The following is a 15,643-nucleotide window of genomic DNA, read 5'->3' as shown; positions in this document are numbered from 1 at the left end:
GCATTATACTGTAGGTGTACATTATAGGTGTGCATTATACTGTAGGTATGCATTATAGGTGTGCATTATACTGTAGGTGTGCATTATAGGTGTGCATTAAACTGTAGGTGTACATTATAGGTGTGCATTATACTGTAGGTGTGCATTATAGGTGTGCATTATAGATTGAGTACTCAATATGACCTTTTTATGTGAAACCTATTCCTTTCATATCTGAATATCTCAATTGTAAAAAAGATTTTGTGTTTAAATAATAAAGGTTATATTTTCGCGTATGCAATCACATCCTAGTATGCCGAAGGAGAAAGTCTCTATCCACCTTATGGGGTTCCTTCCCCTCCTCTAGAGGTGACTACAGACATCACTACTGCGCTAGTTACCTGCTCACTCCATTGCACTGATAGTTTGTCACCTGTTATACTGCACATGGCCGAGAGGGGTCAGACAGCGGGGGAGCTACTCACCTGCACGTGGTCTCCAGACACGTTGGGCACATTAGTGGTCAGAGAAGCCACCTGAACAGCCTGTTTCTTGGCTGCCAGCAGGATCCTGCAGTACGTGAACGAGATGGCTGCAGATGGCAAGAAGAACGTCAGGCAGGAGACAATCAAAGCGTAGGGTAGGCTGACCAGGAGGCGACACTGCTTCTCCACCGACCCTGATGTCAGGTTCAATGGCTGCTCCTCAAAGTCCTGCCCATGCCATCCCATCTCAATGGGCAGGAATGATGCTAGAGCGGCCAGCGTCCACGTGGCTAGAATCAAGCCGAGAGCCCGGCAAGAGGTCATGCGGAGCTTGTACTTGAGCGGGGAAATGATCAGCAGGTACCGGTCCAGGCTGATGACGCAGAGGTTGAGTATGGAGGCGCTGCAGCACATGACATCAAAAGAATACCAGATGCAACAAAACTCGGCGTCCAGCACCCACTTCCCGTACAGTTCGTTCAACATGGCCGGCGGCATGACCACCAGGCCCACCATGAGATCGGACATGAAGAGCGACACCAGGAAGTAGTTGGAAGTGTTTCGCAGGGACCTCTGGGTGAAGATGAGTAAGATGAGGAGAGAGTTGCCCAAGGTGGTGAGGAAAATAATGAAGCAAAGAAAAATGGCCATCCAGACTTTTCCGCCATTGGGAGGAGCCCCCAGGACCCCTTTCCCATAAAGCCCATTCCATTGTTCATCCATGAGCTGAGCCATGAAGGATCTTTCTACTGATAAGTGACCATTGCGGGTGTCTTCTCCTTGCCCAGTGTCTCTGGCTTCTCCTCTCCATCTATCCTACACCTCTACTCTCATCGCTATCCCAGCCCTGGCTCTGCCTCCCAGCTCTCCTACCCACTTTTATTTCTTCACTCTTTTCTCTCCATCTCCTCAGTGCCAACCTTCAGCCGAGCTCTTGTGCTTCCAATATTCATGTGTTGCTTTTATGTTTTTGTTTTTTTTTCCTCCCTGCATCTAATAATATTCTCTTTCAGTAGTTCAGCTTGTGTGTGTCACCGGCTCTCAGTACCCTGTCTCTTCCCCCCATCTTGCTGTCAATTCTCCTCAGTCAGCAGCCCCCCACCCAGCCTCCCTCGCTGTTTCCGCCATGCCTCCCGCAGGTTCAGCAGACCTGGCAGAGAGGATTCTAATCACACGGAAAACCCTTTTCAAAAGGCAGCGATTCTGAGATGTGTAACTCGGCGACTGAGCAGAACGGAACCCAGCAGATGACAGGGAGGTTATGGAAACTGGAGTGATGTGTCCCACCCCTTCCAAACCCCTTCCTCTCACAGGGAGAAATCTCATTATCTCTGGGAATGAATTGACTTTTCCGCAACTGAATTCATCCTACGAAGCTGATCAAATGCCAATGCACATCCTACTGATAAAGGAATGGTTTAGCAGCGTCTAAAGCCTCAATCTTCCTCCGTTCCCCACCTGCGGCCTCAGCGCCGTGCGTTTCCAACACTCTGGGGTCACAAATTCTTATTACTGCCCATTTACTTATAGCTCTCGCGCATCACATTGGTATAATCTCCTATAAATTATGTCTGACTAATAAATAAATGATAATGTGCGTCTTCGTCCGTAGTAACTACGCAGAGGGGTATATTATGGCATATATCGCACACAGGTTAGACGAATATATAGGACAGTGTAACCCCAGGTGCACATACTAAGCTTCTGTGATTGCATAAAGGCCAAGGACCAGCAGCCGAGAGTCTCTTTACAGCTGACAAAAGACTGTGGTGGCTTTTAATTGCCACAATTAATGACCGTAGGGGCCACTTTATTGCTTTTAAAACACACAAGAAATGAAAGAACAATATATATTATACAGACATAATTTAGAGGACTATAAATATTCCTAACATGAACTGAACGGACAGATAAAGGGAATGACACAGGGCCTGATTCAGAGCCGCTCGTAAGCGTCCGCTCGTTCGCTCTGAGCGATGTTCGCACAACTGCGCATGCGTATGGGTCGTAATGAGCATGCACAAACCAGTCATTGCGGTTGGAAATCGTGCGCTCGCAAAACAGCGAATGCCTGCTAATTTGATTGACAGAATGTACCGTTTGTGGGTGGTAACAGGGGAAGGTGCTTGAAAACGGGGGAGTGGAGATCCGAACGCAGGCGTGCCAAACGGTAAAAAGGGCGTTTAATGGGAGTGCATAATTAGTAAAGGAGCGTCATCGACCACGTCACTTGGTTGTCTTTTAGCCTGAACTGCTCGCTGTGATTGCGGTAGAAAAAACCTACCACAAGCACTGCGAGCAGTTCTGATGCCTTTCGATGTTCCCGATTAATCTAATAAATACCGGAGATGACGTGTGATGCGAACGGCAAAGGGGCGTCTTTACAAAATAGCGAGCGCATTTTTCGTTCGCTCGCTCGCTCAGACATAGAGGCATCAACAAACCGCAAACAGCGAGCGCTCAATTTAAATAGCCGGCCCCTTTTTTGGAACGACCGTCCGCAAATAGCGTCCGGCTCTGAATCAGGCCCATATTTCCAATTCACCTCAGAGCTCGGAGCTTTTATATAAGAGCATGTAACCAGTGGTCCCATTTATATGGTCACAGAACCACTCAGGGACCCCTCGTATCCTTATGATTTACACTAGGCATTTAGTGGTCCTTTCTAAGTGGTCCTACCTAAGCAGCAGTCACACACGTACAATAGAAATATACTCAACCTTGTTAAACGCAACACGGAGAAATGTTATTTTGTGTTATTTTTGATCACAGAATTGAATACGTTTTTTTTTTTTTTTTTAAATTATAATCATTCTGGGGCTCATTTAGAGCTGGATGTCCGGCGGTTTGTGTTGTGTAAGATATATATTACCGTACCAGGGCCCTGATTCAGAGCCGGATGCTCTGACAGAGCGCTCGCTCTGAATCAGGGTATCTTTTTTTTTTTTATGGAGCGGCCTCCTGGCCGCTCGCATTGCTGTGGGTTGTCACCCACAGCTAATGCGAGCGGCCAGGATGATGATCGCGATGGTCAAGACCATCGCAACCATCGGGCTTGCAACGAGATGCTTGTGGTAGGGACTCGTGGCCGCAAGCCCCAGAGAGCTTTCGGCTAAAACAGAGCCGAAAGCTCTCCCACTAACATCACAAGTGATGTCAGTGGGGCCGCGCCCAGACGGTAGGCGTTCTCATGGGAACGCCTCCGTCTGGGCAGCCACCTCCGCGGCCCGCCCACCAAAGGGGGCGTGCTGTCACTCAACATCGACAGCACGCCCCCTTTGGGGCGAGACCCGGAGCGACGGATTGCCCGTCGCTATCCGGGTCTCGCGCATGCACACGACAGAGCGGGCTCCATCGTGCGTATGCGCTCTGGGCCACCATCAACCCGGTTGCGAGCGCTCAGCGCTTGCGACCGGGTCTGAATCAGGCCCCGGGCCTGCGTACGTATACATTCATATATAATAATTTGCGTACGGCGACTTATGCCTCTTTTCGCTTGGTGTGTCGGAACAGGGTGGACGAGCGTAAACACTGTACAGTCACGGCGCGTTCATGTAATAGCGTGCATGAACTCATCAGCGGATACACTTACTAGTGGGTGTATCTCTTACAGGTGCTAAAGGGAAGGTTGCAGCGATACACAATGACGACTATCGGCAGCACTGATCGTACGGCCATTTCTGGTCGGCTGGTTGCATACTGACCCAAGTCTCTGCTGTCTCTTTCTGTTATTTAAATGACATTTCAGTTTGGACAGCTGCCGGGAAGAAAATTCCCATTTGATTTTTAAAGGGGAAGACAGATGCTTAAGTTTAATTTAATTTTTCTTAGTATTTTGTATTCTTCATTGTTTTTCCAGGGAGGACAAATGAAATTAGATTTTGGGAGGAGCTATGCAAAAATCAGAGGAATCAACTAGGGCTAGTTAGGGGTAGGGATGGACATTTCGGAAGCCCATGATGGCTAGGCTTTCGCCATTACAACATTTGATGCAATGGTAACCATCGCGTCATAAGAATTTGATGCATGCGCAAAAATAAAACCATGTGCAATAGCACCCTGTGGCCAATGTTAAACAGCTGAATTCAGCAATATTTTAACATCGGATGGCCATCGCTTCCACACCATTCGATGGCAGCTACCATCAGAAAACCGCCATCAAATGGTGAAAACACAACCACCGAATAGGAAAACATTGATGGTTGTGAAGTATCGGAAAGCGATGTCCATCCATAGTTAGGGACAGGTGACATAGTGGTAGGGGCCCTGGTGTATGTCGATAACTGTGTACTGCTGTACCCCTGTATTGCAGAGACTTCTATAGTAACCATTAGCAGATAGACAGTAAAAAGGTCGACATTGTCTAGATAGACACCAGATGTTAGACAATCAATAGGTTGACTGGGACAAAAGGTCGACACACTGAAGGTAGACATGTAAGAAGGTCCACAGGAACAAATGGTCAACGCGGTCGGAATGTCAACATGAAAATGGTTGACTTGATTTTTATTTTCTTTAGCCCTAATTTTCACCCTAAGCCTCCCCTTGGTGTCTAACCCTTACCCTCCCTCCTGGTGCCTAACCCTAACTGTCCAGTAAGTTCCTAAACCTAACCTTAAAAAACAAAAATAGCATGTGTCGATCATTTTCGTGTCGACCATTTTCATGTCGACCTTTTGACCCTGTCGACCTTCTTACATGTCAACCTCTAGTGTGTCGACCTTTTGTCCCTGTCAACCTTTTCTCCCAGTCGACCTACTGACTGTCTAATATCTAGACATGGTCGACCTTTTTAGTGTCTATCTATAGTCCAGAACCCAGTATAGTGTCATCCAAAACGATCTATTAAATCATAACGACTCAGTTGTGAGACCTCACGTCCATTCCTACGTGAGTGCCATTACACAGCAGCCCCCTATGTCCTGCGCTGCCCCCCAGCCCCCAATCAGTATCGTATTGCAAATCTGAACAAATGCCGACATGCTATAAAGTAATAACTCAGAGCACGCTCATTACCATAGTTCTCTATGGCAGTTTTTGCTTCTGCTAAATATTTTCGGTGAAATTGAATATCTGTAATTGCTGAGAGACAGTAGCATCTGTGCGGAACGCTGAAATGTCAATGAGGCACCTGAGAGGTACGTGTGCGCTGTGCGCCTGCTGTCTCCGGCAGTCTATTCCCAGGGCTTAGAGATGGGATATGTCACTGAGATTTCCCAGTGATGGAGAAATTAGTAATACAGCTGTGGCCACGTTCACCTTGGTGCGCGCAGACTTACTGTAGCTGCGGGAAGCGCCCCCTGCCAGAGACGGGCCTGACACAGAGGTGGACGCAGTTTCGAGGCCGCACGCAGTTGGCCGATGTTGTAGGTCTGTGTCTGAGTCACACGGGTCCTGATTGTTACCTACTAAGTACTAAGCTGGGGTCCCTGGTGACTTTGTATGTATGCGGATACGATGCAAATAAGATGCAAAACTCAAACTGAAAAGTCTGAATCGCCTAAGTCACGCCAAGCGTCTGCTACTGCAATATGGAGCAGACCCCCCGGGTGAATCAGGTGAATGTCAGCAGCTGAGCACAGAACAGTCCTCCGTCTGGGTGCTGACCACAGTGCTGAAATAATCCCCATCACTCTGTGGTCGCTTTTGGATCCAACATGAGAAGTCATGTAACAACTTCACACAGAGGTACCAAAAGGTCGCAGAGCCTGGATAGGTGGGGAAGTTCCCCATAGCGACCAATCAGCTCTTAGCTGTCATTTTACAGAATAAATGAGAGCTACAGTAGGTTCTAATTAATTGCTATGGTGCAACTCAGAGCCGTAACTAGACTTTTTGGTGCCCTGTGCCAGAAAGAGCATTGGCGCCCCCCTCATTTTTCAAAGGGACATAATGCACCCAAAAAAGGGCCATGGCCTCATGGGGAAGGGCCAGGGAAGAGATAAGGGCGGCCACGAGATGCTGGGGATAAATAGGGACATAATATAGTGCACCTGAGACAGGGCCATGGCCTCATGGGGAAGGGCCAGGGAAGAGATAGGGGAGGCCAGGAAATGCTGGGGATAAATAGGGACATAATATAATGCACCTGAAAGAGGGCCATGGCCTCATGGGGAAGGGCCAGGGAAGAGATAGGGGAGGCCAGGAGATGCTGGGGATAAATAGGGACATAATATAGTGCACCTGAGAGAGGGCCATGGCCTCACGGGGAAGGGCCAGGGAAGAGATAGGGGAGGCCAGGAGATGCTGGGGATAAATAGGGACATAATATAGTGCACCTGAGAGAGGGCCATGGCCTCATGGGGAAGGGCCAGGGAAGAGATAGGGGAGGCCAGGAAATGCTGGGGATAAATAGGGACATAATATAATGCACCTGAGAGAGGGCCATGGCCTCATGGGGAAGGGCCAGGGAAGAGATAGGAGAGGCCAGGAGATGCTGGGGATAAATAGGGACATAATATAGCGCACCTGAGAGAGGGCCATGGCCTCATGGGGAAGGGCTGGGGAAGAGATAGGAGAGGCCAGGAGATGCTGGGGATAAATAGGGACATAATATAGTGCACCTGAGAGAGGGCCATGGCCTCACGGGGAAGGGCCAGGGAAGAGATAGGGGAGGCCAGGAGATGCTGGGGATAAATAGGGACATAATATAGTGCACCTGAGAGAGGGCCATGGCCTCACGGGGAAGGGCCAGGGAAGAGATAGGGGAGGCCAGGAGATGCTGGGGATAAATAGGGACATAATATAGTGCACCTGAGAGAGGGCCATGGCCTCATGGGGGAGGGCCAGGGAAGAGATAGGAGAGGCCAGGAGATGCTGGGGATAAATAGGGACATAATATAGTGCACCTGAGAGAGGGCCATGGCCTCATGGGGAAGGGCCAGGGAAGAGATAGGGAAGGCCAGGAGATGCTGGGGATAAATAGGGACTATAGTGCACCTGAGAGAGGACCATGGCCTCATGGGGAAGGGCCAGGGAAGAGATAGGGGAGGCCAGGAGATGCTGGGGATAAATAGGGACATAATATAGTGCACCTGAGAGAGGGCCATGGCCTCATGGGGAAAGGCCAGGGAAGAGATAGGAGAGGCCAGGAGATGCTGGGGATAAAATAAGAGGAAGTTACAAGTGAGAATGATAAACAGAAATTTGACAGGCCCAAACAGCGCCCCCTGCCCTGCGGTGCCCTGTGCTACCCTAGCTACGGCCCTGGTGCAACTTCTGCTCTTTAAAATATATGATACACCCCCCCATAGTCTTCAAGCCTTCAGTGGTCAAAGAGCGATGAGTAAATGTCGGGCTGCCGGGGGTGTTTGTGTTATGGTGGGTGGGAGTCCGGTGATGGTGCAGTGTGTAAGGGGGGGGGCTGGGGTATTCAGATGCCCTGGAGACTTGTCCACCTCTCTGGCTGGTCCCCAGTTTTTGGGAAGCCCACGGCCATTCCGGGGGGTAGGCAGGGTTGGTAGTGTCCCTTATTCACGTTATGACACACAGTAGTGTGAGAGGCGATGACCCTAACGGTCTCTGCGACACAAATCTACCTGCGCTGCTGAGAGGAACAGTAGGTAGACCGACACAATTATCCTGTGCACAAAGTCACTGTATTATCAGCCTGACCCATATGTAATAAGTATAAAATCATATCTATAACCACCCTGTGTGCAATAGGCAGGGGGGTATTAAGAGAGGGGACCCCAGAAGGAGCCTGCAAACGGGCCCCCTCCTCTCTACCCGGTGGCCGGCAGTGCACTGGTGCAGCAGTCTAGTGCTGTGCCAGAGTCTACTGCGCCTGCACAGGTCACCGGGGAAATGGCACGGCAGCCATTTTACCAATGATTTCAGTACTGCGCCTGCACAAAATGCCGGGGGACTTACAGCAGCGGCAATTTTCCAGGCAATTTGTACAACGTTTCTACCGCCGACGCGAGACTCGGGATAGTTCAGTATTTATTAAATGGGTGCAGGGTGTGCAGTGTGGGTCACTCTGCACACATTAGCCCCTGGCAGTAGGAGTGTTCTTACAGAGCTGGCCCTCACCGATTTGATGCCCTAGGCGCTGCTAGTTCCACCTTTAACCCAGCAGCCCTCTCCCAGAACAGTACCCATCACCACAGATCACAGCACCCGTCTCCCAGCACAGCACCCATCACCACAGATCACAGCACCCGTCTCCCAGCACAGCACCCATCACCACAGATCACAGCACCCCTCTCCCAGCACAGCACCCATCACCACAGATCACAGCACCCGTCTCCCAGCACAGCACCCAACAGCACAGATCACAGCACCCGTCTCCCAGCACAGCACCCATCACCACAGATCACAGCACCCCTCTCCCAGCACAGCACCCATCACCACAGATCACAGCACCCCTCTCCCAGCACAGCACCCATCACCACAGATCACAGCACCCCTCTCCCAGCACAGCACCCCTCTCCCAGCACAGCACCCATCACCACAGATCACAGCACCCCTCTCCCAGTATAGCACCCAACAGCACAGATCACAGCACCTGTCTACCAGCACAGCACCCAACAGCACAGATCACAGCACCCGTCTCCCAGCACAGCACCCATCACCACAGATCACAGCACCCCTCTCCCAGCACAGCACCCATCACCACAGATCACAGCACCCCTCTCCCAGCACAGCACCCATCACCACAGATCACAGCACCCCTCTCCCAGCACAGCACCCAACAGCACAGATCACAGCACCCCTCTCCCAGCACAGCACCCATCACCACAGATCACAGCGCCCATCTCCCAGTATAGCACCCAACAGCACAGATCACAGCACCCGTCTACCACCACAGCAACCAACAGCACAGATCACAGCACCCGTCTCCCAGCACAGCACCCATCAAATAGATCACAGCACCCATCTCCCAGCACAGCACCCAACGGCACAGATCACAGCACCCCTCTCCCAGCACAGCACCCAACAGCACAGATCACAGCACCCCTCTCCCAGCACAGCACCCATCACCATAGATCACAGCACCCGTCTCCCAGCACAGCACCCAACAGCACAGATCACAGCACCCGTCTCACAGCACAGTACCCATCACCACAGATCACAGCACCCCTCTCCCAGCACAGCACCCAACAGCACAGATCACAGCACCCCTCTCCCAGCACAGCACCCATCACCACAGATCACAGCACCCGTCTCCCAGCACAGCACCCATCACCACAGATCACAGCACCCGTCTCCCAGCACAGCATCCAACAGCACAGATCACAGCACCGCTCTCCCAGCACAGCACCCATCACCACAGATCACAGCACCCCTCTCCCAGTATAGCACCCAACAGCACAGATCACAGCACCCGTCTACCAGCACAGCACCCAACAGCACAGATCACAGCACCCGTCTCCCAGCACAGCACCCATCACCATAGATCACAGCACCCCTCTCCCAGCACAGCACCCATCACCACAGATCACAGCACCCCTCTGCCAGCACAGCACCCATCACCACAGATCACAGCACCCATCTCCCAGCACAGCACCCTCACCACAGATTTCAGCACCCGTCTCCCAGCAGAGCACCATCACCACAGATCACAGCAAAATGCAGTAATTCTGTCCCTGGGAAAATGGCGCAGTAGATTCTGGTTCTAAGCCAGAATCTATTGCTGCACTACCCACCGCGGCACCACAAGAGAGAGGAGGGGGCCCACACTGAATCAGGGCAGGCGCTTGTTTTTTTAGTTGCGGCCTCTTGGCCGGTCGCATAACTGTGGGTTACCACCCACAGCTTATGCGAGCGGCCAGGATGATGGTCGCGATGGTCAGAAGCTCTCTCACTGACATCACTGGTGATGTCAGTGTGGCCGCCCACAAACGGCAGACGTTCGCTTGGGAACGCCTCCGTTTGTGAAGCCACCCCCCCGCCACGCCTACAAAATGGGGCGAGCTGTCGATCAACATCTACAGCCGCCCCTTTTGTGGTGAGCCACGGAACGAGTGCTTTTTGCGCTCGCTCTTGGGCTCGCGTGCGCACTGGGCCACCATCGACCCGCTTGCAAGCGGGTCTGAATCAGGTCCTGAGTCTGCACACGGGCACACCTCCTCTCTTGAAACGCCCCGGCCATCACCCCTCACAATCCTCATCCACAGAGCTGTAACTAGACATTTTGGTGCCCTGTGCCAGCAAGAGCATTGGCACCCCAATCCCCTAAGGTGTGTCAAGTAGCAACACCATAGTACCCCCAAATCCAATTACACCACACAGTAGTGCAACTTTATTCACACGATATATGTAATATCCTCACTCTATGCTCAGCACTATGGGTCTCTCTGCATCATTCTCAGCCTGCTGGACTCCGCAAAGGCCCACAGGAGGCCATTTCTGTTTCTGCCCGCTGCCCCCACTATCTCTGCTCCCCGCTCCTGCCGGCTGTATGAGCTACCGCTGGATGGGAGCTGAGCTGAGAGCTCCAATCATGTAAGGCAGCCAGAGCAGACCCACCGGTGCCGTCCACCGGTCCTGCTGCTGCCCGCTGTCAAGCTTAGCCGGCCCTAGGCTTGGTTTTGCATGCCCTTAGGCATCCCAAATGCTCTGGGCACATACTTTTCTACTCTCCCGATTTGTCCGGGAGACTCATGAAAATTGGGTGCCGCCTCCGGCTCCCCGGAAAGGCAGGCAAGCCGACCCCTCCGATATCCCCCCCCCCCTCTGAATCGCATAATTTTGGCCCCGGCCCCCTACTTCACAATGCCTGTAATATTGGCCAAAATAATGCGAACGTGTGGCCCACCCCCACTCCGTCCACAAATGACAGTAATTTGTCTGACCCGCCCCCTTGCGTCGGCCATGCCCCCTGTCAAGCCGATCTGGCTACTGCCTCCCGGAAGGGGCAGCCAGAATGTCGGCAACCATGCCTGTGTTCTTATACTGTGATGTGCTGGAATACAGTTCTACAGTGCAAAAACATGTGCACCAACCCCCGTACATTGGTTTTTACTCCTAGTGCCAAATTAGGTTCTCTATAGTAAGCCTTTGCTTATGATACGGCTGGACAAAAAACTAGAGATGTGCTCGTAACCCCAGGTTTTGGTTTTGGATTTCTGTAAAATATATAAAAAAAGCTAAAATCATGTAACTTGGGCCTGTTTTTGTTTCTATAGTATCATTACCATCAAAACCATGAATCAATCACCAGTCATTTCCAGTTCATTTCACCACTTTTGACACCGGAAAGAATGACGGGTGAGAGACTTACATGCAATTAAAAACATGCAAGATACGATTTTTATCTCTGAGATCCGACTTCCGAGAATACCCAAGACGGGGACTCTGTACTCCTCCCAAAGATCCGGTGAGTTTCAGAAAAACCAAACAGCTCATCTCTACATAAAAAGGAAATGTAATGGCTCTACAATGACACCTAGAGGGCACATATGGAACTTCCGCATCAGTATTTCTGGTCTACAGGCAGAGATCATCACAAAATTTCTACAAAAGCATGTGAAAATGAAAACTTTTACCTGCAATTGTAGAAATTAACTTTTCGGGCCATTCATCAAAAAGGTTGTCCACATTCGCTAGTATCACAGATATCTCCTGCTTACCTTCCTCACCCGGAATGGCCCGCTGTCCCCATACATTAGTATCACAGATATCTCCTGCTTACCTTCCTCTCCCGGAATAGCCGCTGTCCCCATACACTAGTATCACAGATATCTCCTGCTTACCTTCCTCTCCCGGAATGACCAGCTGTCCCCATACACTAGTATCACAGATATCTCCTGCTTACCTTCCTCTCCCGGGAAATGGCCCTCTGTCCACATACACTACTATCACAGATATATCCTGCTTACCTTCCTCTCCCGGAATGGCCCGCTGTCCCCATACACTAGTATCACAGTTATCTCCTGCTTACCTTTCTCTCCCGGAATGGCCGCAGTCCCCATACAATAGTATCACAGATATCTCCAGCTTACCTTCCTCTCCCGGAATGCCCCGCTGTCCCCATACACTAGTATCACAGATATCTCCTGCTTACCTTTCTCTCCCGGAATGGCCCACTATCCCCATACACTAGTATCACAGATATCTCGTGCTTACCTTTCTCTCCCGGAATGTCCCGCTGTCCCCGTACATTAGTATCACAGATATCTCCTGCTTACCTTCCTCTCCCGGAATGGCCCGCTGTCCCCATACACTAGTATCACAGATATCTCCTGCTTACCTTTCTCTCCCGGAATGGCCCACTATCCCCATACACTAGTATCATAGATATCTCGTGCTTACCTTTCTCTCCCGGAATGCCCCGCTGTCCCCATACATTAGTATCACAGATATCTCCTGCTTACCTTCCTCTCCCGGAATGGCCCGCTGTCCCCATACACTAGTATCACAGATATCTCCTGCTTACCTTCCTCTCCCAGGAAATGGCCCTCTGTCCACATACACTACTATCACAGATATATCCTGCTTACCTTCCTCTCCCGGAATGGCCCGCTGTCCCCATACACTAGTATCACAGTTATCTCCTGCTTACCTTCCTCTCCCGGAATAGCCGCTGTCCCCATACACTAGTATCACAGATATCTCCTGCTTACCTTCCTCTCCCGGAATGACCAGCTGTCCCCATACACTAGTATCACAGATATCTCCTGCTTACCTTCCTCTCCCGGGAAATGGCCCTCTGTCCACATACACTACTATCACAGATATATCCTGCTTACCTTCCTCTCCCGGAATGGCCCGCTGTCCCCATACACTAGTATCACAGTTATCTCCTGCTTACCTTTCTCTCCCGGAATGGCCGCTGTCCCCATACAATAGTATCACAGATATCTCCAGCTTACCTTCCTCTCCCGGAATGCCCCGCTGTCCCCATACACTAGTATCACAGATATCTCCTGCTTACCTTTCTCTCCCGGAATGGCCCACTATCCCCATACACTAGTATCACAGATATCTCGTGCTTACCTTTCTCTCCCGGAATGTCCCGCTGTCCCCGTACATTAGTATCACAGATATCTCCTGCTTACCTTCCTCTCCCGGAATGGCCCGCTGTCCCCATACACTAGTATCACAGATATCTCCTGCTTACCTTTCTCTCCCGGAATGGCCCACTATCCCCATACACTAGTATCATAGATATCTCGTGCTTACCTTTCTCTCCCGGAATGCCCCGCTGTCCCCATACATTAGTATCACAGATATCTCCTGCTTACCTTCCTCTCCCGGAATGGCCCGCTGTCCCCATACACTAGTATCACAGATATCTCCTGCTTACCTTCCTCTCCCAGGAAATGGCCCGCTGTCCCCATATACTAGTATCACAGATATCTCCTGCTTACCTTCCTCTCCCAGGAAATGGCCGCTGTCCCCATACACTAGTATCACAGATATCTCCTGCTTACCTTCCTCTCCCGGAATGGCCCGCTGTTCCCATACACTAATATCACAGATATCTCCTGCTTACCTTTCTCTCCCGGAATTGCCGGCTGTCCCCATACACTAGTATCACAGATATCTCCTGCTTACCTTCCTCTCCCGGAATGGCCCGCTGTTCCCATACACTAGTATCACAGATATCGCCTGCTTACCTTTCTCTCCCGGAATGGCCGCTGTCCCCATACACTAGCATCACAGATATCTCCTGCTTACCTTCCTCTCCCAGGAAATGGCCGGTGTCCCCATACACTAGTATCACAGATATCTCCTGCTTACCTTTCTCTCCCGGAATGGCCGATGTCCCCATACAATAGTATCACAGATATCTCCTGCTTACCTTTCTGTCCCGGAATGGCCGCTGTCCCCATACACTAGTATCACAGATATCTCCTGCTTACCTTCCTCTCCCTGAATGACCCGCTGTCCCCATACACTAGTATCACAGATATCTCCTGCTTACCTTCCTCTCCCTGAATGACCCGCTGTCCCCATACACTAGTATCACAGATATCTACTGCTTACCTTCCTCTCCCGGAATGACCCGCTGTCCCCATACATTAGTATCACAGATATCTCCTGCTTACCTTCCTCTCCCGGAATGGCCCGCTGTCCCCATACACTAGTATCACAGATATCTCCTGCTTACCTTCCTCTCCCAGGAAATGGCCCACTGTCCCCATATACTAGTATCACAGATATCTCCTGCTTACCTTCCTCTCCCAGGAAATGGCCCGCTGTCCCCATACACTAGTATCACAGATATCTCCTGCTTACCTTCCTCTCCCGGAATGGCCCGCTGTTCCCATACACTAATATCACAGATATCTCCTGCTTACCTTTCTCTCCTGGAATGGCCCACTATACCCATACACTAGTATCACAGATATCTCCTGCTTACCTTCCTCTCCCGGAATGGCCCGCTGTCCCCATACACTAGTATCACAGATATCTCCTGCTTACCTTCCTCTCCCAGGAAATGGCCGGTGTCCCCATACACTAGTATCACAGATATCTCCTGCTTACCTTTCTCTCCCGGAATGGCGGCTGTCCCCATACAATAGTATCACAGATATCTCCTGCTTACCTTTCTGTCCCGGAATGGCCGCTGTCCCCATACACTAGTATCACAGATATCTCCTGCTTACCATCCTCTCCCGGAATGCCCCGCTGTCCCCATACACTAGTATCACAGATATCTCCTGCTTACTTTTCTCTCACGGAATGGCCCACTATCCCCATACACTAGTATCACAGATATCTCCTGCTTACCTTTCTCTCCCGGAATGCCCCGCTGTCCCCATACATTAGTATCACAGATATCTCCTGCTTACCTTCCTCTCCCGGAATGGCCCGCTGTCCCCATACACTAGTATCACAGATATCTCCTGCTTACCTTCCTCTCCCAGGAAATGGCCCGCTGTCCCCATATACTAGTATCACAGATATCTCCTGCTTACCTTCCTCTCCCAGGAAATGGCCCGCTGTCCCCATACACTAGTATCACAGATATCTCCTGCTTACCTTCCTCTCCCGGAATGGCCCGCTGTTCCCATACACTAATATCACAGATATCTCCTGCTTACCTTTCTCTCCCGGAATTGCCGGCTGTCCCCATACACTAGTATCACAGATATCTCCTGCTTACCTTCCTCTGCCGGAATGGCCCGCTGTTCCCATACACTAGTATCAAAGATATCGCCTGCTTACCTTTCTCTCCTAGAATGGCCGCTTTCCCCATAGAATAGTATCACAGATATCTCCTGCTT

The 15,643-nt window shown here is 50.9% G+C and overlaps 1 protein-coding gene across 1 annotated transcript in view; it reads right to left on the bottom strand.

Moving 5' to 3' along the window:
* HTR6 (5-hydroxytryptamine receptor 6) overlaps nucleotides 1-1,675 on the bottom strand; it is a 49,530-nt gene extending 47,855 nt beyond the window's left edge. Inside the window, exon 1 of the mRNA XM_088466303.1 lies at nucleotides 465-1,675. Coding sequence (XP_088322429.1) covers nucleotides 465-1,199 — 735 coding nt within the window. The 5' untranslated portion in view covers nucleotides 1,200-1,675. The remainder of the gene's footprint in view (nucleotides 1-464) is intronic.
* Nucleotides 1,676-15,643: the final 13,968 nt, after the last annotated feature.

Source organism: Taudactylus pleione, unplaced genomic scaffold (genome assembly GCF_031769625.1).
Source record: "Taudactylus pleione unplaced genomic scaffold, aTauple2 ptg002751l, whole genome shotgun sequence".
Lineage (NCBI taxonomy): Eukaryota > Metazoa > Chordata > Amphibia > Anura > Myobatrachidae > Taudactylus > Taudactylus pleione.
Note: the sequence above shows the minus strand (reverse complement) of the source record. Positions and strands in the feature narration are given on the sequence as shown.